At 41.2% G+C, this 27,554-nt stretch overlaps 1 protein-coding gene across 5 annotated transcripts in view; it reads left to right on the top strand.

The window, feature by feature from the left end:
- The window catches only part of DOCK4 (dedicator of cytokinesis 4), a 262,514-nt gene that overhangs the window by 74,852 nt on the left and 160,108 nt on the right, over window positions 1-27,554 (top strand). For all 5 annotated transcript variants that reach the window (XM_081211364.1, XM_081211362.1, XM_081211361.1 and 2 more), the window contains exons 2-6: window positions 18,086-18,169; window positions 19,661-19,701; window positions 21,164-21,219; window positions 23,637-23,733; window positions 25,905-26,053. In XM_081211364.1, the coding sequence (XP_081067490.1) occupies window positions 18,086-18,169; window positions 19,661-19,701; window positions 21,164-21,219; window positions 23,637-23,733; window positions 25,905-26,053 (427 nt within the window). The remainder of the gene's footprint in view (window positions 1-18,085; window positions 18,170-19,660; window positions 19,702-21,163; window positions 21,220-23,636; window positions 23,734-25,904; window positions 26,054-27,554) is intronic.

The following is a 27,554-nucleotide window of genomic DNA, read 5'->3' as shown; positions in this document are numbered from 1 at the left end:
TGGGATTTTGTTTAGGTTCACTTTTTAATGGCGTTGACTGAGGGCCAATCCATATGACTGTTGTGCTGTGCTCCCTATTTGGGAAGATCTGTACCATACATTTAAAAGACACCCAACACACATTTAAAGATTCATGTGCTCTAAATGTGCATCGAATGCACTTTAAATTTATGGAGTGGGTCTCTCTCTTTGTCTCTTCCCTCTTGTGGTGATTTAGTCATCTGGGTGATTCATCATCAGCCCAGAAAGGCTGCTGCCAGCCTTTCCCAATTGTGATATGTGAACATGAGGAACTGGTTAGTCACCAGCACACTTGAATTATTGCAGAAAATATAAGATTACATCGTTGCTGCAGGAGTAAGACTCTGCGTGAAACACTTGCCGTTCATGCCAGTCTGTGGATCCAAGATACATCGAAGGGCATGTGAGACCTTACAATACACTGGGTGGTCATAGAATCGTTGTTGTTGTTTAGTCATTTAGTCGTGTCCGACTCTTTGTGACCCCATGGACCAGAGCACACCAGGCACTCCTGTCTTCCACTGCCTCCCACAGCTTGGTCAAACTCATGTTCGTAGCTTCAAGAACACGGTCCAGCCATCTCGTCCTCTGTCGTCCTCTTCTCCTTGTGCCCTCAATCTTTCCCAACATCAGGGTCTTTTCCAGGGAGTCTTCTCTTTTCTTCTCATGAATATGAAAATAAAATACTTTTATTTTAAATTGTACTGTTTTAACATTCAATGTTTGCCATGCTGGGATCCTTAAGGAGGAAGGGCAGGGTACAAAATTTAATAAATAAATAAAGCTCATTTTTTAAAAAGGAGTTGGCTCCAAAGTATTGGAGCTTCAGCTTCAGGAGGCATACAACCGTAGAATTGGAAGGGACCACAAGGATCATTTAGTCCATGGGTAGGCAAACTAAGGCCTGGGGGCCGGGGCCAGCCCAATCGCCTTCTAAATCCAGCCTGTGGACGGTCCGGGAATTAGCATGTTTTTACATGAGTAGAATGTGTGCTTTTATTTAAAATGCATCTCTGGGGTATTTGTGGGGCATAGGAATTCGTTCATTATTTTTTCCAAAATATAGTCCGGCCCCCCACAAGGTCTGAGGGACAGTGGACCAGCCCCCTGCTGAAAAAGTTTGCTAACCCCTGATTTTTTTTCTTTTTTTTGTAATAATGTTTATTGAAGTTTCACAAACAATAAAAAATTCCAGGATTTAAACATAAGAAAACTACAAAAATATAAAAATACGAAAACAAAACACATAAAAAGTACACAATAGAAAACAGTTAACAAAAAGAGGGGAGAAAAAAGAAAGAATAAGAGCATAAAGAGAAACCAAAAAACAAAACAGAAAAAAGATTAGTATTTTCAAATCTTATACTTCATTCACTAGTTTCTTGACCTCCTCACACCTACCATTTTGTATTCCAGTTCAGATATTAAATTCAGCAAATCCTTACCCTCTAACATTTATCCTCACTCAAGATATTAACCTATTATAAATATCAATTTTCCAATTATCAATCCCTATTTACATTTTCTTAGAAATCTTTTTACCAATACCACTTATTTGCCATCAGACATCGTTTTAACATTCCTTAATTTTGCAGTGCATCTGCAAATAGTCTTTAAATTTCTTCCAATCTTCCTCCACCGACTCTTCTCCCTGGTCACGAATTCTGCCAGTCATTTCTGCCAATTCCATGTAGTCCATCACTTTCACCTGCCATTCTTCCAGATTTTAGTCCAACCCCCTGCAATGCAGGAATTTATCTTGCCCAACGTGGAGCTCAAACCCATGCTCCTGAGATTAAGAGTCTCACACTCTCGCTACTGAGCTCTCACAGCAGGTGCAAGGTATATACCCATTCTCCATGCACTTTCTACCTTTTTCTTTCTTCCAAAGGGCCAAAGTATCATTGGGTTGTGAAATACATGCTTATACTCCTGGCAATGCATATTAATTGTGTGTGTGCATTCTGACATATCCACATGTAATGTCCTACCATGCAAGTGAGAGATTCCTAGGTGGGTAAATGTGCATTTGGGGGGATGTGTTTTTTTTTAATAAAAAAAAACTTTAAATATCATCAGAGGAGTTTTGCACTCCATTATTGGAGCATGCAGCTGTGAAACATTTATAAACATACACTTTTTAAAAAATGGCATCAAGAAAATTGTGGACCGTTTTAGTGGTGCTAACTTTTTAAAGGCAGCATTTGTGGGTTCCTAGTGGATGACCCTTTTTAAACACAAAACAAAACAAACAAAACAAAACAAAGTACAGTCCATAAAACTCATATAACAGTCATATAGTGCTGCTTACCTACATAAGGTGTCAGAATTTCCGTATGTACAGCCGAGATCTGCAATCTCTGAGAAGTCTCAGTCTTTGTTTTATTGGAGGAGAAAGGACTTGATGCATATGGGAGAAAAATGTAGCCACAGTATATTTTAGATAAACTGTTCCTTTGACAATGCTGCAGGGAGAATGGAAATGGGCTTCACTTGAAAACTTTGCCCCCTTCCGACAAACCAGGGAAAGTTTGGAACTTAAAAATGCAAAGGGCTGGTGTATGTGTTTTCAAAGAGATAAACCTAAAATAGCTAGCGGGTGAGATTAAAGTGAACAAAACGCAACAACAGGCAAAGCTGGAAAAATATTGTCACTCAGAGGTGTACGAAGTGCTGATTTCTGGCCATTAGTATTCCAGTGAGACGTTGCCAAGTCCAAAATGAAACCCTGCCCTTCAAACGGAAGAGATAAGAAAAGCAGTCAAGTTGGATGCTGTTTCCTTTCCTTTTATTTATTTATTTACAGAGGATATAAGGTCATTTGAGCGACATGTATGATACAAAGTTTTTTGTTTTGCCCAAAGTAAGTAATGTATAGTGTTTTCACCCTACCTTACAGGGCTGTATCTGAGGCACTTTTGAGTTCCTTGGATGAATGGGTAAGATACAAACATAACAAAATGAATATTGTGCTTCTATCTCAAAGCATCATACATACTCTGAGGAATAGTTTACGATGTCTATAGTGGTAAGTAGAATCTTGCGGAGCTGGAAAAGGTTCAGAAAAGAGCAATCAAAATGATCAGGGGTTGGAGCAACCCTCATATAGGGACAGGTTACAACACTTGGGGGCTTTTCAGTTAAGAAAAATTGTAAGAGGGGACATGATATAGGTATATAAAATGGTGTATCGTGTTAAGAAAGCAGATATAGAAGTTTTTCTTCTCCGTAATACTTGAACTCATAGACATTCAACGAACCTGAGTGCTGAAACAAAAGAAAGGACTTCTTCACATTGTGCATAGTTAAACCATGCACCCATAAGATATAGTAATGTCCACCAACTTCAAATTCATAGGCTTTAAGGCCATCCAGGGCTACAATTCATGAAAAAAGTGTTCTTCCTTCACTGTCGAAGACTGTACACCCTCTGGAGGGCCACAGAATTCCCTCATCCCACACACAAATTCTGACATATGGCCCTTTTGCCAATGGGCATGAGTGCCAAAATGCGTGCTTTATGGCTGCATTTTTCTATTGAAACTTTGGTTTCTTATAAACTTTGTCCTGGTGTGTTTGGCACAGACTAGGTGGAGATGAGGCTTAAGATTTATTTGTCATTTTTCTAGTCTGTATAAAGCAGTGTTTCCTCTTTCCAAAATTAGTATGTGTGAATATACAGATTCCCTTAGACAAGGGGAACTTGAAAACAATCTAAATATATCCCCTGAGTGAGTCTTTGCCTTTAGAAATGATGCAACACCGAGGACTCCTGCTCTAAAGCTTTTCAGCAGTATCCCAGCAATATAGTTTTGTTCCTCTCCATACTTGTGCAGCTAATATGTCCCCACAGTGGGGAAGGGGGTCAGCAGACTGTTCACATACAATTCACTAGAATTATCTTCCCAGATTTTTTTTGTAGTAGTTATGTAGATGTTGTTGTTGTTTAGTCGTGTCCGACTCTTCGTGACCCCATGGACCAGAGCATGCCAGGCACTTCTGTCTTCCACTGCCTCCCACAGTTTAGTCAAACTCATGCTGGTAGCTTCGAGAACACTATCCAGCTATCTCGTCCTCTGTCGTCCCCTTCTCCTTGTGCCCTCCATCTTTCCCAACATCAGGGTCTTTTCCAGGGAGGCTTCTCTTCTCGTGAGGTGGCCAAAGTATTGGAGCCTCAGCTTCACAATCTGTCCTTCCAGTGAGCACTCAGGGCTGATTTCCTTAAGAATGGAGAGGTTTGATCTTCTTGCAGTCCATGGGACTCTCAAGAGTCTCCTCCAGCACCATAATTCAAAAGCATCAATTTTTCGGTGACAGCCTTCTTTATGGTCCAGCTCTCACTTCTCACTTATGTAGATACTTAAAGCAAACAAAGATATTACCCTCCTAGTGCAACAACCGAGGGATGCAGTGTTAATACAATGTGCAAACTATTGGATAATCTTCTAGGAACAGGTAAAAGGATATTAGCAATGTCCAGCATATGCCTGCTTCTTCTGCTAAAGTTCTGAAAGACTCATTTGGGCAAGCTGTGTAATGAATCCTGCTGTTTTTGATGGAACTGATCCCAGGAAGACTTTCTCATTGATGAGCTTCATCAACATGCCTACAGGCTCCAGAGCTTCCTTGATTGTTGAGGCCTGCAAGGAAAGTTGTTATTATCCCGATTGCTAGAACAAATATAAAACACGACATTTGCCTTTCACAGTCTCAGCGGGACAAAATGCTGAGTTAATCAGCAGCCTTTAAGAGTGAAACTGAAGAGAGGGTCTCTCCCCCCCCCCCGCCCCGCTTTTTAAACAAAGTAATATGCCAGCTAGGGTGAGAACTGTGATTAGCAAAATTTCACACTTTGGGAAGCTGGAGCATTGCTACGGCATGTCTGATGACTCCAGCTTGCAGCTATTGCTTTGGGATCGCAATAGATGCTGGAACAGATGTAAAATGAAATTTAGGGCTTAATGCCACTTCACACATTATTATATTCTTACAGCTCATAATTCCTGTCTGGGAATACCTGGTTTTAGGTTGTGTACACATTATTAGCTTTATACACAGCTAGGTTGTCCTCTCTCTCTTCCCCCCCACCCCACGTGTGTTTTCTGGGGAAAGATGTTGTATTTCATAAGAAATGACAGGATAGATGTGGACCGTGGTTAAGTCATTTGTAGACCGCATCCCAAAACAGCAGTGGAGGCATGCTGGTTGCAGAGTAAATGGGAGTGTGTGCATGGCCTTAGATGCAGGGTTGGGGTGTGGATAGCTTTGAAGTTAAAAGGCAAGGTAAAGAACCCCTGGACGGTTAAGTCCAGTCAAAGGTGACTATGGGGTTGCGGCGCTCATCTCACTTTCAGGCCGAGGGAGCCAGCATTTGTCCACAGACAGCTTTCCGGGTCATGTGGCCAGCAGGACTAAACCACTTCTGGCGCAACGGAGCACTGTGACGGAAATCAGAGCACACGGAAACACCATTTACCTTCCCGTCGCAGTTGTACCTATTTATCTATTTGCACTGGCATGCTTTCAAACTGCTAGGTTGGCAGGAGCTGGGACAGAATAATGGGAGCTCACTCTGTTGTGGGGATTCGAACTGCCGACCAGATTGGCAAGTCCAAGAGGCTCAGTGGTTTAGACCCCAGTGCCACCTGCTTTGAAGGAGACATTATTTGAGAAGAAAAAGAGGTTCTAGAACTACAGTGGTGCCCCGCAAGATGAATGCCTCGCAAGACAAAAAACTCGCTAGACGAAAGGGTTTTGTGTTTTTTGAGCTGCTTCGCAAGACGAATTTCCCTATGGGCTTGCTTTGCAAGACGAAAAAATCTTGCAAGTTTGTTTCCTTTTTCTTAACACCGTTAATACAGTTGCGACTTGACTTCGAGGAGCAACTCATAGAACGCGGTGTGGTAGCCTTTTTTGAGGTTTTTGAAGACTTTGGTGATTTTTGAAGCTTTTCCAAAACTTCTTTTGCAGCCATTTGGTAAGTTAAACTTTTAAAACTTTTTGGGGTTTTTTTGGATTTTGGGTTGGGGTGTTTGGAATTCAAGGATTTGGTGTTGGGGAGGGGTTTGCAAGAATCTGGAAGCTTGTGTGTTTCCCCCCCTGCATTTTTATGATTTTCTGTGACCATTGGGCCACTCTGCTGTTTTTTAAAAAAAATTCTGGATTTGAATTTCTGTGTGGTGGGTGGCTGGGGGAACAGTTGAGGAGGGGGTTCTTCAGCAAGAAGCAAAGAGTGGAAGATGAACCCTCTTCGAGTTGTCCCCCAGAGTCTTAGAAAATGTACTGTACACTTTGTTGATTTTTAAATGTTTTTCTGTCATGTTTAGAAACTTAATTTATTGTTCCTTCAATTTTTGAAATGCTCTTTACAGTATGTGTGACTTTAAAGAGCACTTAATAAACTCTTGTTGTACCAAATTTGGCTTTGTTTGGACTTTTTTTGACCATAGGAATGCATTAATTGAATTTCAATGCATTCCTATGGGATTTCGTGCTTCGCAAGACGAAAAAACTCACGGAACGAATTAATTTCGTCTTGCGAGGCACCACTGTAGACTGTCTCATGATGACTTCGAGGCTAGTTTCTCTGCAGGTTAAGATATCTTTTTTGCACAAATACTGAGGGTCGTTTTTAACACCTTTCTTTCATGCAAGGAAAGGGAGAATGTACAAGTGAGGCAGGTTTTTGTGGTGGTGGACCTGGCAACAGCATCTTTGAGCAGCTATTGAGGTTCCCAGAGCCCTGACAGGGACCAGTCCTGCACTAACACACAACCCAGCTCCGAGCTAATATTTTAGATATCCCACAATGTCCTGGAAAGATGCCACCTCAGCGGCATTATGGGAAATTTAAATGGAGAGGACCTACCAAAGGCTACCTACTGAGGGAGTCCCCTCAAACCAGAAGCAGGCCTTGCATGGATGTTGGGTATGGAAGCAGTATAAACATATTCCACTCCTGAAACTTGTTAAATGATACATGAACTTTGCAAAAATCATGATGTATCTTCTCGCCCCATTTAGGGAAAGTACTGGTTATCAACATGGTGCTATGTCCTTCCCAGGGAAGCCTGCCAAACCTTGGCTTTCTATGACTTCAGTCACCAAACTAGAACTAACCTTATTTTGCTTGCTTGCTTGCTGTTGGCTTTATAGTGCTTTGGATTTTTCGTGAGGAAGTCTTATGCTCTATATTTTTGTTTCAGTTGTCTTACTGTTGTTTTATTCATTGATTGTTAGCTGCTATGGGTTACTTTGGCAAGAAAAACGGGATATAAATTCCTAAAATAAATGTCAATAACGAAAGCTCCTTTTCTCCATTTTTTTCCAGTTCCTGCGCAGTCTCCCTTTTCTGTTGTTGTCAGTTAGAGGCTAATAGCAAAAACCCATGCATAAAGAAATTTATTTATTTATTTGGGAAATGAATGTGACCTGTTGTGACCACTGCAGAGGAGTGGACCAGAGACTCATGTGTTCACTGTTTACTTCTCCAGAGAGAATTTCTGCCTCCTTTTCTCATTTACTTTACCCATGGTTTAGCTTTACAATGTGCACCCATTCCAACCATTGTTTAGAGCAGGGGTCAGCAAACGTTTTCAGCAGGGGGCTGGTCCACTGTCCCTCAGACCTTGTGGGGGGCCGGACTGTATTTTGAAAAAAATAATAATGAACGAATTCCTATACCCCACAAATAACCCAGAGATGCATTTTACATAAAAGCACACATTCTACTCATGTAAAAACACGCTGATTCCCGGACCGTCCGCGGGCCGGATTTAGAAGGCGATTGGGTTGGATCCGGCCCCCGGGCCTTAGTTTGCTTACCCATGGTTTAGAGTTACCAGACTTCCCATCTGAATGAGGTTTAGCTGCATGTTTGCACAAAACACAATTTTTATAGCCCTTCAACACCCCCACTCATCTGCATAAGGGTATTGCTTTCAGAGTATGCAAATTTACTGCTGTCGCCCATGCCTAGCAGTGTCCAGGTGACAGAAACGAACTAGGCCAAGTGATCTGCTGCTTTCCTATTTTTGGAAAAGAAATAAATACATTTTCCTTGCTCAGAGATGAAGCAGAGTAGCCGTTAGCTGCAGCCTTCTGAATTTCCATGCCTGGTACAGTTTTCTTGAGAGTGTTTATATATATATATAATCTTTTAGCTTATTCGAGCTAGAAGTTTTCATTGCATTTATTATGTCTCTTGGAAAGTTATCTTCTGTCAGATTCTTGGCTAATGACCTTGCTGAATTAACAGAATGAAAAGGAATGGGCAGAGAAAATGGGTTTGTCTCAGCTGGGGGGTGAGTAGAGGAGGGGAAGAGAGAATGTACTGCTTTTACCACTGTACTCATCTTTATGGATAGTTAGTGTTGAATGGAGGGTGAAGATCTGTCAGCTTCTCAGGCAGGTAAAAGACACATTTAGAAATAATAACACACAAACACACATACATGGATATATATATTTCTGACAGTTGATGTACAGTGGTACCTCGCAAGACGAATGCCTCGCAAGACAAAAAACTCGCTAGACGAAAGGTTTTTCCGTTTTCGATTTGCCTCGCAAGACAAAATTTCCCTATGGGCTTGCTTCGCAAGACGAAAACGTCTTGCGGCTTTGTTTCCTTTGTCTAAAAACAAAGACATGTTTTGTTTATAAAGTTAATTTATTTTCCCTTCAATTTTTGAACTGCTCTTTACAGTATGTGTGACTTTAAAGAGCAGTTAATAAACTGTTGTTGTACCAAATTTGGCTTTGTTTCGACTTTTTTTGACCATAGGAACTCATTAATTGATTTTCAATGCATTCCTATGGGATTTCGTGATTCGCAAGACGAAAAATTCGCTAGACGACAAAAATTGCGGAACGAATTAATTTCGTCTTGCGGGGCACCACTGTACCATTATTCAGCCTGGGAGTTACCCAGTGAATAAACTCTTGAGCTTTTTTAAAAAAAGACAGGTGGAGAATTTCTATTGCTTTTTAAATGTCCATTTGGAGCCAGATGCTGGAAACCTTTGTCAAAACCTTTGCACAGAGGCAACTAGCAGGGCTCGTGAACCTGGCTGTATAACGTTTGCTTGTTTGTTTATTATTAAATTCGTATGCCGCCTTTCACCTCCTGGAGGCAGGAATAGAACCACTGAAACACAACACCGCTGCCACCACCCCAATGCCAAACTCCCTCAAGGATACTGTGGTCAATGGTATCAAAAATGGCCAAGAGGTCAAGAAGAACAAGCAGATTTGCACTCCCTCAGTCTGGTCGCCCGACAAATATCATCAGCCAGGGTGACCAAGGAAGTTTCAGTGCCATGACCAAGCCTGAAGCTACAGTCGTACCTTGGTAGTTGAACGCCTTAGTTGTTGAACAAATCAGCTCCCGAACGCTGCAAACACGGAAGTGAGTATTCCAGTTTGCGAACATTTTTTGGAAGCCAAACATCCGACGTGACTTTTGATTGGCTGCAAGAAGCTCCAACAGCCAATCGGAAGCTGCGCCTTGGCTTCCGAACCGTTTCGGGAGTCGAACGGACTCCTGGAATGGATTAAATTCGAGAAGCAAGGTACGACTGTACACAGTAATGGATGCAGATATATCGTCTCCTCCAAGCATGCCTTCCTGAATCTAGACTGCCACCACCCTCTTGAGAACCTTTCTCAGATAAGGGGTTATAAAATATTTTTTAGTGTAAAATAATTTTTAGTGTGGCCCCACGTTGCCAATAACTGTAAAAAGTGGGTGCTTTTGTGCAGCTGATCATTTATACTTGAATTACTAAAGAGAGGCTTCCATTGTGCCAGTTTAATTGTTGTTCCACCCCTCCCCCCTTTTAACCAAAAAGTAGTATAATTCCATTTGTAGCATTGGACTGCTGCCTTTCTTGCCTAGTCGTGAATTCTCTGGATAGCCTTAGGCAATTTATTCTATTTCCGTCTCATTTCCTAGTCTGTAAAATGGAATTATTAATGACCTACCTCACAGAGGTGTTGTGAAGTGGAATGAGAAAGTTGCTTTACAAAATGCTGTACTCTTAAAAGCAAGGTAGGAATCAATAATATAAGATTGTGATTGCCCAATTGTGTCTCAAAAAGCAGACATGATACGAAATCAATAAGGACTATCCTGATGCTGTAGTATTAAGTGTAATTTAGAGCTGAAATGAGTATTGGCAACAGTGTGAAAGTTTGCACAATTTTCATTTTGACGCACCCAGATTTTGCCTGTGAAATTTTAAATGTAAAATTTGAATTTTCAGTAACAACTTATTACCTTGAAATTCAAATTGTCTCTTTACTACTTTGATTTTTTTTAGGTGTCAGCCATTGCAAAAAAAACAAAAAAAAACAACCCAAGTAGCATTACTTGCCAGCCATCTCATACTAAATAGTGTTCTATTTCAATGAAGTGCAACATTTTTATACTTTTTTTTTAAAGGTTCTCTGGTCAGCGCATGCCACATATTAAATATTACCAAAAACAATTAGATTTCAAATGGCAGTATGAAGCATTTGGTCAAAATCTGGCAGCTAGTCAATGTACAGAAGTCAATTTTAGAAGATTTTTTTTGGGGAGGGGAAACAAACTAGTTCGCTTTCATTTATTCTATAAAGGAACTTTGGTGCCTGAAAAAATAAAGAAATGGGAGTTGTGCTTTTCATGGGTAAAACGTAGAACCAATCCCCACCACCCAAAAGATGCTCAGAAGGCAACATATGTTATGTCAGATTTACATTGCAGTATTGTCATGCACACACAGTGTGATCGTTGTCGTCTTGCGCAATGAAAGGCAGTTAAACCTTAGAAAGATTATGAATGCTGAGGAAAGCGTCATTAACTTTTATTATATCCAGAAGCTAGCAGGCATTTGAGTCTTTAACTTTGTTCTATTATGAAGGAAGGAAACGTGTGCAGTGTTAACTTGGACATTTGCTATGGGGCTTTCTCTCACAACGCGTATGAGATTTATCAGCTGGGCTCATGATGTTTAATGAGAACAGACTTCTGCAGCTATCCTGTTCATTGATAGAATACTATAGCGTTCTGTGACGAAGGTATTTGGTGTTAGGCTTATGCTACTTCGCATAGATTTGTTAATTTGCTTGCGTGGTGGGGTAGTATTTTCAGGTCGCGCAAGACTTTATTACTCTCTGTACGTGCGTGAATATATACTGGAAATAGCACTCACTTTTTCGAAGTGGTATTAAACAGACCTGGGCACCCTGATTGTTCCAGCTGCCTGCTGTATGGTATGTAATTAAAGGGTCATTCTTTTTATATTACTCTGAAATAAACTCCATAATTAGATCATTGCGCAAGTGAAGTTTAAGTGCCTCATTTCTCATTGGGGAACAATAAAATAAATCCAATTGCCGTTAATGTTCTCTCGCCCCTCACAAACATACCTCTTAAATAAATTACACTATTGACCAATATTTAGTGGGTTGTTTTTTAAAAAAATTATTCGTTCTCCACCTTGTTTTCTCTGCCCACCCACAACCCATTTTAAAATGAGACAGAAATGTTTTCATGTACTGTAATTAAATCTATGGCTGCTTGAAAATAATTCTTTTGGAGATTCACAAGCCCTTCTTCATTGCACCAAGTTGGACAGAACCTTCGCTTGCTCACGGCTGATCTACCTATAAGAACCGAGTATATAAATTTGAAATATGAAGAACTTCCATTGTGAACATCATCTATTGTGAGCTGTGTGCAAATGCGTGTGGATTTGGTATTGCCATCCAAAGTTGTGTCTCCAGATTAAGTCAGGGTTAAGACTGGCTCATAGGAAACTGTCAGGAACCAGGAATGCTGCAAGGGAACCCTTCCTTATTGGGTACTAATAAATATAATTAGTATAGCATTTTTAGAAACCCATCTTCCCTCCCATAAATCCTGGTGTAATTGGTATTGAGCTAGCCATTATTTGTAGTCGCCAATGAACCTTGCATCGTCTGGCAAGCCGTACCTTTCTCCCAAGCTTGCAATTTATGCTCTCACCTTGACAGCTTCTGGAAAGCTTCCCACTGCTTGAAAAGTGCAGTAGAAATCAGGTTATCTAGGATAAGGATCCATGTGGTTCTGGGTGTCTTGTTTGCAAGGAGGCTGGCTGTGCTTGCCTCTGGAGAGCTGCCAGCTGGATTTGTGGCTATCTGGTCTAATTTCACAGTTGCCTGATGCCACCTTTGCTTTCTGCTATGCACTTCTGGCCTTCTTTTGAGTAATTCTGCCAGGCACACGGGCTTAGCTGTATTGAAAATGACCTTGGCACGAGGCCTCTCTTAGAATTCTATCTGTATTTTGCAGCAAAGCTTGTGAATGTGCTGGATCAAATAACGAGACTCTTATTTCGTTCTTTGTTCTATCACTTCTGACAGGGCGCCTCTTTCTGCAAATGTGCCTACACTCTTTTGTTGCCTGTGTTTCGGGAGGTTTTGTAGCTTTCTTGCACCTCATTTTTGTGTAAAACCTTTCTGGACCATAGCACTTCTCCCCTTTTATCTTGGCGGGTTACATACAATATAAATGGAGTTTAATCTCCTTCCCTTTTTCTCATACATGTTCATGAGCCATCAGGAAACCTACGGCTCAATCTTAAGCATGGCCACTCAGGAAGAAGTACCATTGTGTTCAATGGGGCTTACTCCCAAGTAAATGGATATAGGATTGCAGCCCATGAGATAATATCAGATGTTGTTTAGTCGTTTAGTTGTGTCCGACTCTTCGTGACCCCATGGACCAGAGCATGCCCGGCACTCCTGTCTTCCACTGCCTCCCGCAGTTTGGTCAAACTCATGCTGGTAGCTTCGAGAACACTGTCCAACCATCTTGTCCTCTGTCGTCCCCTTCTCCTTGTGCCCTCCATCTTTCCCAACATCAGGGTCTTTTCCAGGGAGTCTTCTCTTCTCATGAGGTGGCCAAAGTATTGGAGCCTCAGCTTCACAATCTGTCCTTCTAGTGAGCACTCAGGGCTGATTTCCTTAAGAATGGATAGGTTTGTTCTTCTTGCAGTACATGGGACTCTCAAGAGTCTCCTCCAGCACCATAATTCAAAAGCATCAATTCTTCGGCGATCAGCCTTCTTTATGGTCCAGCTCTCACTTCCATACATCACTACTGGGAAAACCATGGCTTTAACTATATGGGCCTTTCTTGGCAAGGTGATGTCTCTACTTTTTAATATCAGATAATCTAGGGTAAAACTTGCACCACCAACAAATACTTGACACTCCATTAAATGTGACAACATGTTGGTCTTGTAGACAGGCATCCCAGTAGACATAGGGCTGCCATATGTCTGGATTTCCCCAGACATTACCGGGACTTCAAAGGCGGAATTGATGTCTGGGAGGAATTTCCGAAAGGTGGTGCTTTGGGTTTTTCCCTCTTGAAATATGGCAACCCAACCCAGTACAGATGTTCAGGATTAGTCTTGACAGATGGACAGGGTCATTCACAGCAGTAGAATAAGAAGAATAAAATTGGAAGTATTTTTGAAGCATGCAACAGTGTCCAGCAGTATTTGCAAATCCAAACACTAACAGAAGGTTGGATGGGGAGGGAGAAGGGAAGAAGAGTAAGTTTCTCAGCCAGGGGTGACCTCTGCCCATAGCTGGCATAATTCCAGCTTTTATGTTAAATCAACATAAAGCTCTGTGTGAGTAGTTTTGATTTATCTGCTTTAAAAACAAAACAAAAACAAAAAGCCCAAATTGTCTTCATGTTGTATGAAGCCATAGGGCACTATGGATAGAGATAAAATGGGTTACTTGTTTAGCAACAAGTTGGCTTTTTTATATAAGCAAAGAGAAGAAGTGGAGCCCGAAACATTCAGCACTTGTTTATATAGTAAAAATGTATGGAAGGGTAAGTGTAGCTAATTATGTTCCAACTGCTCACTTTCTTACATTTTTTTAAAAATAAATAAATCAGAATGCACTTTCAAAGGGAGGGGCAAAGCCCAGAGTTTGTATTTCCTTCTTATTGCACTATTGCAACATTAGAATACTTTCCCGTGTTTCATGAAGGAATTTTAGTAATGATAAATTAAATTGATAGCACAATCCTTTACATGTCTATTCAGGAGTGACACCCGCTGATTCCTATGGGACTTGTTCTCGGGTAAGCATAAATAGGATTGCAGCTTAAGTTAGCGAACAAGTGCATTTATTTAGTTAGTTATTTTCCCCCAATGCTTCTTCCTGAAAGGTAGCTCAGGGCAGTGAACATAAAATAACACAATTAATCACAACACATTTAAACAATCAATCAAAACCTCATTCAGATTGCAGCGGTTAATGCCTTCATAGAATCATAGAATTGGACCACAAGAATCATTTAGTCCAACCCCCTGCGATGCCCAACATAGGACTCGAATCCATGACTCTGAGATTAGGAGTCTCATGCTCAACCAACTGAGCTATTCAGCAAGAGCCGCTATGCTCCAAAGGCCTGGATAAACATTGTTGACAAATACATGTGCATATCCCATGGTCATTACAAAGTTAACAAACTTGCAATCCCCCAAGTGTAAGACCACAAGAATTTTCTGGGATACATTATCTCAGCCCTGTTTAGGGAAGTTTTTAATGACTGTTTTAATGTTGTTTTAATCTTTTGTTGGAAGCCGCCCAGAGTGGCTGGGGAAGAAATAATAAATAATAATAGTAACCATTATTATTATTATTAGGTTTGTGTAAAGAGGTATTCTGCAACACACAAATAATAGGATTTTACTTTGCTGTTTCACTCTTTCTGAAGCAGAAGTGAGGAAGTTGTGGCCCTGGCCTAGTTTCAAAACCCTGTCCATTTCACAAACTCAGTCCACTTTACCCTGGTTCCTCACACACCTCCATCATGCAGTCCTGATAGGTTAACCATCAGGATCTCTGGATCTCTCAGCAATTTAACTGTTTCGACGTACAGTGGTACCTTGGTTTACAACCACAATCTGTTCCGGAGGTCCGTTTGTAAACCAAAACAGGTTGTAACCCAAAGCGCGCTTTCGTCAATGGGGCTCCCCCCAAAAATTGGTTGTAATCCATTTTTATTTTTTTTTGTAATCCAAAAACAGGGACACGTACTTCCGGGTTTGATGTGGTTGTAATCCAAAACGGTTGTAATCCAAAGCGGTTGCAAACCAAGGTACCACTGTACTATTATTGTGAACAGTTATGTGGACGGAATGCATGGAATGCACACTGAATTCATGCTGAACCCTTGAATCTCTTTGTTTTTCCAAATAATCGTAATAGGCTATTGTGTTGATAACTGCACAACAATTGAAGTTACGAAGGGTACAAAGGACAACCCCCAAATGTTCCTAAAATAGTCTGATTTCGATTGTAATATTAAATGATTGGGAAGAGATTTATGAAAGGCAAGTTTCCTTTCCTCTCTGCTGCCCAGTGTGCTTGTTCCCACATTGTTCAGGATAGCTCTCTGATCCACACTCCCGGGAGAAGTTTCTGAATAGGTAACTTCCCTTCTGACTTATAGACCCCAAGCCCCTGTATTTTCCAGTTTGACACTGAAGAGCGAGTCCTTAAACAAGCCTTCCCCTCTGCTACCACTGCTGCTGTGGGAATTTGAAATGGTGCCCCTTTGTGCCATGGGTTCGTACGCACTGTATGGATTGCCATTATCCATAACAAGACACATAACAATGACAATTGTTTTAATACTGGCATTGCCTAGGAAAGTTTGCTTCCAGCCGTGCTAAGTTTCTGCTGAGACGGCTCTTGCTTCTGCTGAGACGGGATGATTTCCGCCTTTAGAAAGGCTATTTTGTAAAGATAGTTGTTTTGTACAGCTCACAACCGGGAGGCTGAAGAGGAAGTGTCTTCAGGATTACTGTTTAAGGGCGCCATTGACCTTGTGCATTGCCCTCCTTCCTCCCCTCCTTCCTATTGTGGGACTTAACTCACAAGCAGTGTCTTTGAGAGAGCAGCTGGTACTTTAAAGGCAATTTGTCATGTAGCTGGGACTTGAAAGATCATTGCAGTTCCTTGATTGGGCTGATAAGTAATTCTCCGTGCACATCTGCAATTCCACAGCTGCTTCCTCCTTACTGGAGTCTTGCTTTCTCAGCCAGTCTGATGGATTTCCTTTCATTCTTGTTGCACCCTTCGTTTTGTCTATTGAGCTTCTTACAGTTACTGATTTCAGTTGTGAGATTATGGAGGAGAGTGCAAGTTTTGGCCCAAATTGATATTTCTTTACCAGTATTACTATACCCACTGGTTAACATCAAAAAGGATAAATGGATTACCAGTGTCTAACATATTTATCTTTTCCCTTCTCCACCCACACATTTATTTTTGCCCACATTTTAGAAAACAAAACTGAAGTGCAGGTAAAGTCCCTTTGAAACATTCATGTAAAAAGGGGGGCTCTTTCTTCTCAGAGCATGTATCTGATCTTTTGCAGGGAACTTACCGTATTTTTTGCTCTATAAGACTCACTTTTTCCCTCCTAAAAAGTAAGGGGAAATGTGTGTGCGTCTTATGGAGCGAATGCAGGCTGCGCAGCTATCACAGAAGCCAGAACAGCAAGAGGGATTGCTGTTTTCACTGCACAGCGATCCCTCTTGCTGTTCTGGCTTCTGAGATTCAGAATATTTTTTTTCTTGTTTTCCTCCTCCAAAAACTAGGTGCGTCTTGTGGTCTGGTGCGTCTTATAGAGCGAAAAATACGGTAAATGCTCTAGCAGTCCCTTTCAGCATTTGTACTCCTCATCTTAGGAATGACCCTGTAAAGTCACTCTCTCCTACTTTTTTTTAGTTTAGCCTGTACAAAGTTCTATGAGACTCGTAAGATTGCTACAATCACATTTAAACCCTATGCTAGTCCATTAAAAACTTTCCGGACATATCCCGGATTCGTTCTCCGAAAACAACACCCAGGTGGATTTTTCAGAAATCGGTTAAAATGTCCGGGAAATTCCGGATGCATGGCAGCTCATATTGGAAGTGTATATTCCCCCCCCCAAAAAAAACCCTCAAAAACTTAGTGTTTGGGGGGAGATTTTGCAAAAAGAAAAAAGCTCGTAAACCTTGGCCAAGGGAAGTGGATCAGAATAAAAATTAACACAGAAATTAGCAAGGCTAATTGCAGCCATGAGTTGGGGCATCCTAAAATATTGTGGCAATTGAGATCCTTAGTGGGGGTGCAAGGAAAAAAAAATCCCCTTTTCACTTAACCCCCCCCGCCCCTGATTTCTATACCTTTTATCACCTGAAAATCAGGAAAATAAATAAATAAATAAGTCCCCAAAAGAGAAATACAAAATAAAACACATTCCTTCTCATACTCAGTATGTTTTGTCATTATCTAATTGCTACAGGTTTTATCTAGATTTATAATAAAGGGACCATTAAGTATCTAAGCACAGCGCTAGATTTTACTATGAATTTGTCTGCATATTTTTGCAGCTCCATTCATAGTGATATGAAGAGACACCCCCCCCCCTTATACTAGAAACAGCTCATGTTTCTGTTACTTATTGTTAAGGGAACGCCTTTTTCTTTTATTGGGTAAAAGTAAGAAAAAAGAAGCTCTTGCCACCTACCCACTAAAACCATAATCTGATATTTTTAGTAGATACATCCATGGGTGTAGCTAGGATTTTTGTGAGGGAGGGGGCAGGCCTTTTGTACGGGGAGGCAGAACCTCAGTTAGCTATGCATTTTTATTGATTTTTATTGAGGGGGGCAGCTGCCCCCCCCCGGCTATGCCCATGAATACATCTTATCAGTGGCGTAGCGTGGGTTGTCAGCACCCGGGGCAAGGCAAGTAATTTGCGCCTCCTAACCCGTGGATTTGCGCCCCCTAACCCGTGGATTTGCGCCCCCTAACCCTAACCCCCAGATGTTGCGCCCGGTGCGGCTGGCCCCCCCTGCACCCCCCACGCTACGCCACTGCATCTTATATTACTATGTGTTTTAGAAAAAATAGTTCATTAATGGCCATGCTTTTCCTTATAGTGAAAGCTGAATGGCAAACATGTGGCTTGTTAAAAATATATGTATGTTTAATTGGCATTTAATATCTCTTTCAGTAATTGCAAGTTTTCGAGGAGCAGTTCCCCATGGCTTATCACTGGAGATTGGAGACACTGTTCAAATACTGGAGAAATGTGATGGTAAGTGTTGACATTAGTACAGGACTGTCTGGTGGGAAGGTTGTCCAAGGTCATTTCACCTCATTACACTGAGGCAGGATCAGTGTGTTTGCTCTAGATGAGTGCCTATTTAATGGGGGAAAGACCAACTTTAATCTTCGATGAGAAAAGGCAACAGAGTTTGAACATGCCGTTGTAACAGGAAATCGCCTACAAAATTAAATGTTTCTAACCCAAAATATATCAGAATTAGTCCAGTCACCCAGATACTGTGGAGAAAGCAGCCATGGTCAGTGGGGAAATAATTATTTTATGTACAGTAGGCATTTTCAGTAGCCATGAAAGCAAAATCTAGACACTGCTCCAAATTATAAACAAGTACAGTGGACACTCGGGTTGCAAACGTGATCCGTGCGGGATGCACCTTTGCAACCCACAGCAGCGCGTCTGTGCACACAGAAGTTGCAATTCAGCACTTCTGCGCATGTGCAAAGTGCAATTTAGCGCTTCTGCACATGCGCAACCACCGAAACCCGGAAGTAACCCTTTCCGGTACTTCTGGGTTTTGGCGGGTCTGTAACCCAAAAAAATGCAACCTGAAGCATCTGTAACCCGAGGTATGACTGTACATTGTCAGTCACCTCCTGCAGAGGTAAGAAAAAATAACACCAAAATCTTTGGGTAAAGCATCTAGTACCGCTCATGTGATACTGGATGCTAAACTGTATTATTCCAAAAATGTGTGCTTGTTGGGAAAAAGGTGTAGCTTTAGAAATGCCATGAGCAGTGCTATTTTTCTAGAAAAAAGGTGCTAGACATCACAAGAAACTAGGGTTGCCATACGTTTGGAACTTCCTGGACATAGCTGGAATTCAAGCAGCCACAAATAGTGTCTGGGCGAAAATCACTGTAATCCAGACCTATGGTAACCCATTAAAAAAGCTTGACAACTTTGCCAAAAGGAGGATTTTCACTTTTTGAAATGTGGCAACCCTACCATGAACGCTTTCCTTGTTCTCTTATAATGGCAATGGCTCCCACCTGAGAAGTGCCGAAACTGAATTCCTGCGAGTTCTGACTGAATAAAAGCCCTGGCCATGAGACTAGAGTTCTGTTCTCTCTTGATTTAATGGGTTAAATTTCTGTCTGTTAGACAAAGAAAATATAAATACATACCCTCTGCTATGTTTCAGATTCTCCTTTTCATACCAGTGCTGAAAGGATATCTATTTATTTATGTGCTGTTGTTTACAACTCTCTGATTTTTTTTAAATGGGCGTTAGTTTGTGCTAGTTAAAAACTTGTGGGGGTGGGAGGAAACTTCAATTGTGAACGTTTTTCTTTCTGCACAAGACCCATTAAAGGGTATGAGATTTGTGTTATGTGTCGCTGCTGACACAATAGCATGCTATGAATCCATCTGCCACTTTTTATTATTGTAGATGACATATGTCAGAGAGTTTTTCAGATAAAATGTAAGTTTACATATCAATTGTTATTATTTTTCTACAGGCTGGTACAGAGGATTTGCCTTAAAAAACCCCAACCTCAAGGTAAAACCACTTTTGTTGCTCACCTGAAATGTATGTAAAATCACGCTGAAATACTCAAATGAATTATAAAGCTGCCACACAAAAATCAAGCTATTTGGCATAACCAAGTAGCAGTAACGTTTAAGGCATAAAAAGGTGGCTGTAGCCTGGGGTAGCCTGATGATAGTAGCACTAGAAAAAAGAATACACACACACACACACACACCCTGTGTATACCTGAAGGAGCGTCTCCACCCCCACCAGTCTGCCCAGACACTGAGGTCCAGCTCTGAGGGCCTTCTGGCAGTTCCCTCACTGAAGTTACAGGGAACCAGACAGAGGGCCTTCTCGGTAGTGGCACCAATCAAATGTCAAAGAAATAAACAACTACCTGACTTTTAGAAAACATCTGAAGGCAGCCCTGTTTGATGAAGTTTTTAATGTTTGATACTTTATCGTGTTTTTATCGTGGTTTTTAATACAGTGGCGCCCTGCAAGACGAATGCCTCGCAAGACGGAAAACCCGCTAGACAAAAGGGTTTTCCGTTTTTGAGCTGCTTCGCAAGACGATTTTCCCTATGGGCTTGCTTTGCAAGACGAAAACATCTTGCGAGTGTTCCATTCCCCCCCCGCTCCCCCCTTTTTCTAAGCCACTAAGCCGCTAATAGCCTTTTAGCCACTAATCCGCTAAGCCTTTAATAGCCGCTAATCCGCTAATAGGGTTGCTTTGCAAGACGAAAAAACCGCTAGACGAAGAGACTCGCGGAACGGATTAATTTCGTCTTGCGAGGCACCACTGTATTGTATTGAGAGCACCCAGATGGGCAGGGTATAAATTATAAATTATTATTATTATTATTATTATTATTAGGTTTGAAGAATGAGGAGGGAACAAAGGCTCTGAAGGGATAGGATCTGTCTCACATGAAGTAGTTTATCAGGAGGAAGTGGAATTGCAGATAATTAATTCAGCAGCTTAGCTACTCACCAGCCACTTTGTGTAGTTCAGGGACATAAGAACATAAGAAAAGCCCAGCTGAATCAGACCCAATACATCCCTGTTCTCACAGTTATTCTCTATTAAACAACCTTCCTAACACACACACACACACTCTGAAATGTCAGTGAGGGACAATGGTGGCAGATGCGAAGAGATGAGCAATGTTACGGTGATAGCAGATGCTTCTCAACCACTGCCCCTGATTCATAAGTGGACCTGTGAATTTTTCTGACACCTCAGTCCTCACTCTTCACCCGAGTTGCCGGCACCCAACAATAATGCTTTCTTGGACCATTTGAATACAGAAAGTTCTACTGTACTGTATTGCCTTCCAACAAGTTTTGCAATAATAATGCAAACGTCTTCCATAGTATGGACCCAGTTTTTCTCTTCAATAATGCATTCATGCCATAATGCATTCATTCTTCCCTCTCCTTCTCTTTGGTGGTCTGTTGCGCTTATTTAGCTCCTTTTCTCTTTCAGGGTATCTTCCCATCCAGCTATATTCACTTGAAAAATGCATGTGTTAAGAACAAAGGGTAGGTGGAGATTTTGGGATTTTTCTGAAATTTTGGCAAAGGCTATAAAACAGCAGTGGGGAAAGGGGAAGGCTGTTGTAAGAATTGTGTTGAAAATGGATAAATCTTTCAAAGTGAAGCCCATGGCACCTTAAAGACCTGGTATAGATGGGTGGGAAATTGGGAGTGCCCTATGCAATTGTGTGGCCACCATCCTTTTTAACAATGGCGCAGCATCACTTTATTTAAACTAGCCATGCAATCAGAGATATGGGTTTGAAAACTGTGTTAGAGTACCGTATTTTTCACTCTATAACATGCACCCGACCATAACACGCACGTAGTTTTTAGAGGAGGAAAATCCGTAGGCATGCCACCCGTAGGCATTCCCTCCATAACACGCACAGACATTTCCCCTTACTTTTTAGGAGGAAAAAAGTGAGTGTTATGGTGCAAAAAATACGGTAACTACGATTAGGGGAAAGGGCAGGGCAAGTGTAATTTTGCAGCACAGTTAGTTTCCAAAATGAAAGGGAGGTAGAATTTCACATGTATGAGGGGAAGGAGTCTGCAACCTGTTGAGGCACTGTTGGTCTCTTAACCATGATTAGGAGTCATGTTAATCTTTAAACTATCACAGGACTCTTTTATTCCCTTGCACCAGATGTAATGGAGCTTATTTTGGAGTGCAAATATTATTGGTGGTTAACAATATCAGTCACTGAAAGACTCCAGATGTCATTTTAATTGTGCATTCATAGGATTTGTGCTCATGATGGTATCGGTGTGGTTCTGCATAATCTTCTGTTTTTGGTCCTGCAAAAATTTTCAGGCCAGATATACTGTTTTGTTTCCAATCAGTGCATATCCCATGTCTTCCTACTGAAATCCTGTAACGTTTCTAACCACAAATATTATGGGTTATATATTTATTTATTTGGACAACTTAAATACCACTTATATTTAAGCACAACTCTAAGCAGTTTGCAACATAGATTTAAAAGTTTAAATAATGAGCAAGTCCCATCACCTCCTGGCAAATAGAAGGGGAAGAAATGGAGGTAGTGAGAGATTTTACTTTCTTGGGCTCCATGATCACTGCAGATGGTGACAGCAGCCACGAAATTAAAAGACGCCTGCTTCTTGGGAGAAGGGCAATGACAGGCCTAGACAGCATCTTGAGAAGTAGAGATGTCACCTTGCCAACAAAGGTCCGTATAGTTAAAGCCATGGTTTTCCCAGTAGTGATGTATGGAAGTGAGAGCTGGACCATAAAGAAGGCTGATCGCCGAAGAATTGATGCTTTTGAATTATGGTGCTGGAGAAGACTCTTGAGAGTCCCATGGACTGCAAGAAGATCAAACGCATCCATTCTTAAGGAAATCAGCCCTGAGTGCTCACTGGAAGGACAGATCGTGAAGCTGAGGCTCCAGTACTTTGGCCACCTCATGAGAAGAGAAGACTCCCTGGAGAAGACACTGATGCTGGGAAAGATGGAGGGCACAAGGAGAAGGGGGCGACAGAGGACAAGATGGTTGGATAGTGTTTTCGAGGTTACCAGCATGGGTTTGACCAAACTGCGGGAGGTAGTGGAGGACAGGGGTGCCTGGCGTGTTCTGGTCCATGGGGTCACGAAGAGTCGGACACGACTAAACGACTAAACAACAACAACAACATATTCCACAAAACACAACTATCAACTTCTTTAGTATCCAAAACAAACATGACACACACAAAAATCTGCTACAACATTGCGCAGGAAATTCATAGTAAACATAGTAAACTATTATCTAAGCACCAGAAAGTAACATACTACAAAGGCCAATAGACTGAACACTATAAATTCCACCCTTTTAAGTAACATGGTTGATGTGGTTTTGACCTACTTTAGTTGCAATATAGTGCAACAGTATCCCTCTAGATGCCAATAAGACAATAACACTGGGGAAGCATAACAGAACAACTAACAAAGTGGAATTATGTGTGGATGGTCCACAATCAATCAATCAATCACTCACTCACTCACTCACTCACTCACTCACTCACTCACTAAAACACTATTATTGCATCAGTGACCCACTATAGAATACACCTGCCAAAAACAAAACCATTCTGACAGAATAACAATAATTAAAACTTCTTAGCAGAGCCTGCATACTGGAAAGACTCTTGGTTATGATTTTTCCACACTGTGGTGTAGACCAAGCAGAATGCCTGATGGTCCATTGCAATGATACTTTGCTGCAGAATTATCACAGAACAGCTTGTTAGAGTCAGTTTCTCAGTTTCCATTAATGTTCAAAAGTTCTTAGGGATTATAAACTGAAGGTAACTGCATACCAATTTGGTAATCCCAACCTGTTTTTGTGATCTTAAACTGCTTAGTAAAAGTAATGCCATTTTAATGCTGGATGTTGTATTTCTTTTGATGGCAATAGGCAGTTTGAAATGGTTGTTCCCACAGAAGATTCGGTTATCACAGAGATGACGTCAACTTTAAGAGACTGGGGAACGATGTGGAAACAACTTTATGTGGTAAATGCACCATGTGCCTATTCTGGAAACCATTTTAGGAATAATGCTTATTTTTCTAAAGCAATAAAGTGGTTTTATTTTATTTTATTATTTAAAAAACAAATCTAAGTATTTTATTATTTAAAAAACAAATCTAAAATGGTAAACCAGTTATTTCATAAAAAATGTTAAAAGCCCTGTGTGTGGTCAGTGAGTTCAGCTTTAATAATGTTGGGGTGGGACAGGGAAAGAGGGTACCTGGATGAAATTCTCTGATTTTCCCCAAGCTGATGATTGTTGTTGCCAGGCAAAGTGTGGAGATAATCTTTTGGGTTCTCCAGGCATAGTCATAGTTCAGCAGCCATAATTCTAAACATAATACTAGCGTGAGAATTTAGTTGTGAGTAAACCACAGAGCCTAGGACTTGCCGATCAGAAGGTCTGTGGTTTGAATCCCCGCGACGGGGTGAGCTCCCGTTGCTCGGTCCCAGCTCCTGCCAACCTAGCATTTCAAAAGCACGTCAAAGTGCAAGTAGATAAATAGGTCGGGAAGGTAAACGGCATTTCCGTGCGCTGCTCTGGTTTGCCAGAAGTGGCTTGGTTATGCTGGCCACATGACCCAGAAGCTGTACGCCGGCTCCCTCGGCCTATAAAGCGAGATGAGTGCCGCAACCCCAGAGTCGGCCACGATTGGACCTAATGGTCAGGGGTCCCTTTACCTTTACCTACCATGCAAATCACATCCTTTTATGTATATAATGCTTGTTCCATAAGGAGACATTTAGGTGACAGCTGCTTTCTTGCAAATAGCCCAATTCTTGTTCCATAAGGGGGCCTAACTGTGTAAAATTCCATAAACTCCATAAAACTCCATAAAAATGGCTCTCGTGGTTTAAAGCACACACACTCACTCACCAAAAATAGACCATGGAAATGTCTGTTTCAGCTGAATATGTAGGTATGTAGGCAGCTAAATAAGAATAAGAAATTAAAATTGAAGTCAGTTGGATTAATTTTAGGAGTGAAAGTGAAGACTAGATAACAAAATGTTAGAAGTAAACCTGGCCTTTTTTTAAAAAAAAGTATCTTGCATGTTTGCACTTTGAGTTGAGATAAAGCAGATTTTTTTTTACAAAGAAAGAAGCCTGCTTTGATGCACAAAAGTAGCAGAAAGACTGACCTTGAATTCTTGAACATAACAGCCTAAACAGTACTTGCACAAAGCTAATCTAACAGATTTAAAGTGAAATCCAATGTACTACCAACATTAAAACGACACAGTGCCATTGGTGACTTTAAAATATTCATTCCAATCCACATGAGAGTCCTTAGACTATAATCCTTCTATTCAATAAAGTTTATTGGAATGACTAGAGCCCATTTCAGACATTTGCCTTGCTTCCTGATAACAGCCTATAAGCAGCAGAAGATATGGGATTGTTGTGTGTCCTTACTGTACATAGAAAAATATCACATGTAACCAAGACATATGGGGTGCAGAGAATGGGAACCATCTAGTTTTCATCATCCTTATTCATGCTATAAAGGGTAGAAGGAAGGTAGTAAGTGGGCACCTGGCTCTTTGGGGTCAAGTTCCTTTCTCTGCATTATGGTAGACATACATGTAGACATGACCAAGCCCAAGTCATTGCTGAGACAGGAGTGCGAACATGCTGGGAATGTGGCCTTGGAGCCACAGCAACCATCCAACTGCTTGACCTCACCCCCCTGAACAAAAGTTTTATATGTCAAGATAAGGAGGCAAACTGAGAGTGCGAAGGAGTTTGAGGGGTAGGCATCAAGCCTATTATAAGACTATACTTTTACACAGTTACAGAGCAAGATGTACAGTCCGAACTCCACAAACCCGGAAATGAGTGTTCCGGTTTGCGAACGTTCTTTGGAAGCCAAACGTCTTACAGGGCTTCCGTGGCTTCTGATTGGCTGCAGGAGCTTCCTGCAGCCAATCAAAAGCTGTGCTTTGGTTTCCAAATGTTTTGGAAGTCAAACGGACTTCCGGAATGGATTCTGTTCGAATTCCAAGGTATGACAGTATATATATAAGTTTCTGCAAACCGAGGAACAGAATACTCTAGAGAAGCAAAGGTGTTGTTTGTTTTATTTTGCATTTCTTAATCTCTGTACCAAACTTCAGAAGCCTAAGAATTTGGTTTTATATATATATTTGACAGAGAAATGAAGGGGATCTCTTTCACCGACTATGGCATATAATGAATGAAATCCTTGACCTACGACGGCAGGTGCTTGTCGGCCATCTCACCCATGATAGGATGAAGGATGTCAAAAGGCACATCACTGCTCGCTTGGACTGGGGCAACGAGTGAGTAAGAGATGATATACAAAACCAATTGCGTTTTCCTCCATCCGTTGCATTTATTTATTACAAGGCAATTAAAAGGAAGCAACATGAAGGGCAGGCAGCTTTTACACAGGAAGATTTAAAGGGGGGGGCGGTCCATCACCATTACTGATGCTCGTGAAAAATATATGTCCTTTTAGCTGCCTTGGGAAAAGAAATGGCCAGTCTCCGGGAAGCCTCTTGTTTAAGTGAAAGGCAGGTCTGCACACAAGAGGGAAACTCTCATCCTGTCCCTTCCACCTGCAGCTTTATGCCTTTCATTTCATCTCCATCCCTGACAACAGGGACTTTTCTGCAGTGGAAAACAGAAGATGGGAAACAGTCACACCTTGACTGGAACTTCACTCAAGGGTTTTGGTTTTTTTTTTGCTTCTGCTTGTTGTCCACAGTTTTCTTTATTTATTCCGGCAGTTTATACACTGCTTATTTACAGCCTTCTAAGTGCTGTACAGGCAACTTAACAATGCAATGATAATAATAATAATAATAATAATAATAATAATAATAATAATAATAACAACAACAACAACAACAACAACAACAATAATAATAATAATAATAATAAAATAAACAGTTAAACATTAAAATCAAAGTTCAGTTAAAATACCTGCTGAAATAAAAGCCTTAAGTATGAAGTGCTGCCTGCTCACCCTGCTGTCATACTTCATCCAGTTAGATGTGTGCTCTCACGTCACTGGAGAGTGCAAATATTCCATGCAACGGAGGAGGATTGCATAAGGCTTTCCCACCATTTGATACCTGCCCGAGAGGTTTCGAAAGACCTTCACAACCATCTCTGTATGTGTATTTACACACATCCCCTAGCAGCATGCAATTCCCGCAAGGGCAAGAGACTCCAGTTCCCCTGGATTAGTGTATGAAGGGGCCTTCACAGTCGTGGTGTCCTCAAGCATTATTGTGCATTTATATTTGCAATATTATTTATTAAAGTGCAACAGAAATTCCTGTTTCTCTTCTTCTACTGGTGCCTCCAGCCCCCCCAGCCCCCCGGTGCCATCAAAATCAGCTCTGAAGGGTTAGAGGAGCCTCTGGAGCAGATTTTGGGGGTTTGTGAGGGAGGAGAGGAAACAGAAGCCTATTGGACAAGTGGAACTCCAACTGTACAACCTTGTCTCATTGATGCTTCTTCTTGACTGCGACCACAAAACAGCTGAGTGTCTTGCACCAGAATTGAGTTTCATTTGGCCATGGGCACAGCCAGATTGCTTTCTATCTGTATGGAGAATCTCAGTTTATAAACGGCAAAATAAAATTCTACCAAGACAGAAGGAATTCAGAAAACCGTTGCCTTTTGCTCTCATCTGAATATTTGCTTGCAGACATAACAGTAAATCAACATGCCGTGTTAAAGTTTTTATAGCAAACAAGCCTTTGTGTTTCTGTGCTTGCTAAACCCGTGCCATATCAAAGCCTTTCACTTCACTTTTACTAAATGCATAAT

Source organism: Podarcis bocagei (genome assembly GCF_964188305.1).
Source record: "Podarcis bocagei genome assembly, chromosome: 10".
NCBI classification, from domain to species: Eukaryota; Metazoa; Chordata; class Lepidosauria; order Squamata; family Lacertidae; genus Podarcis; species Podarcis bocagei.
Note: the sequence above shows the minus strand (reverse complement) of the source record. Positions and strands in the feature narration are given on the sequence as shown.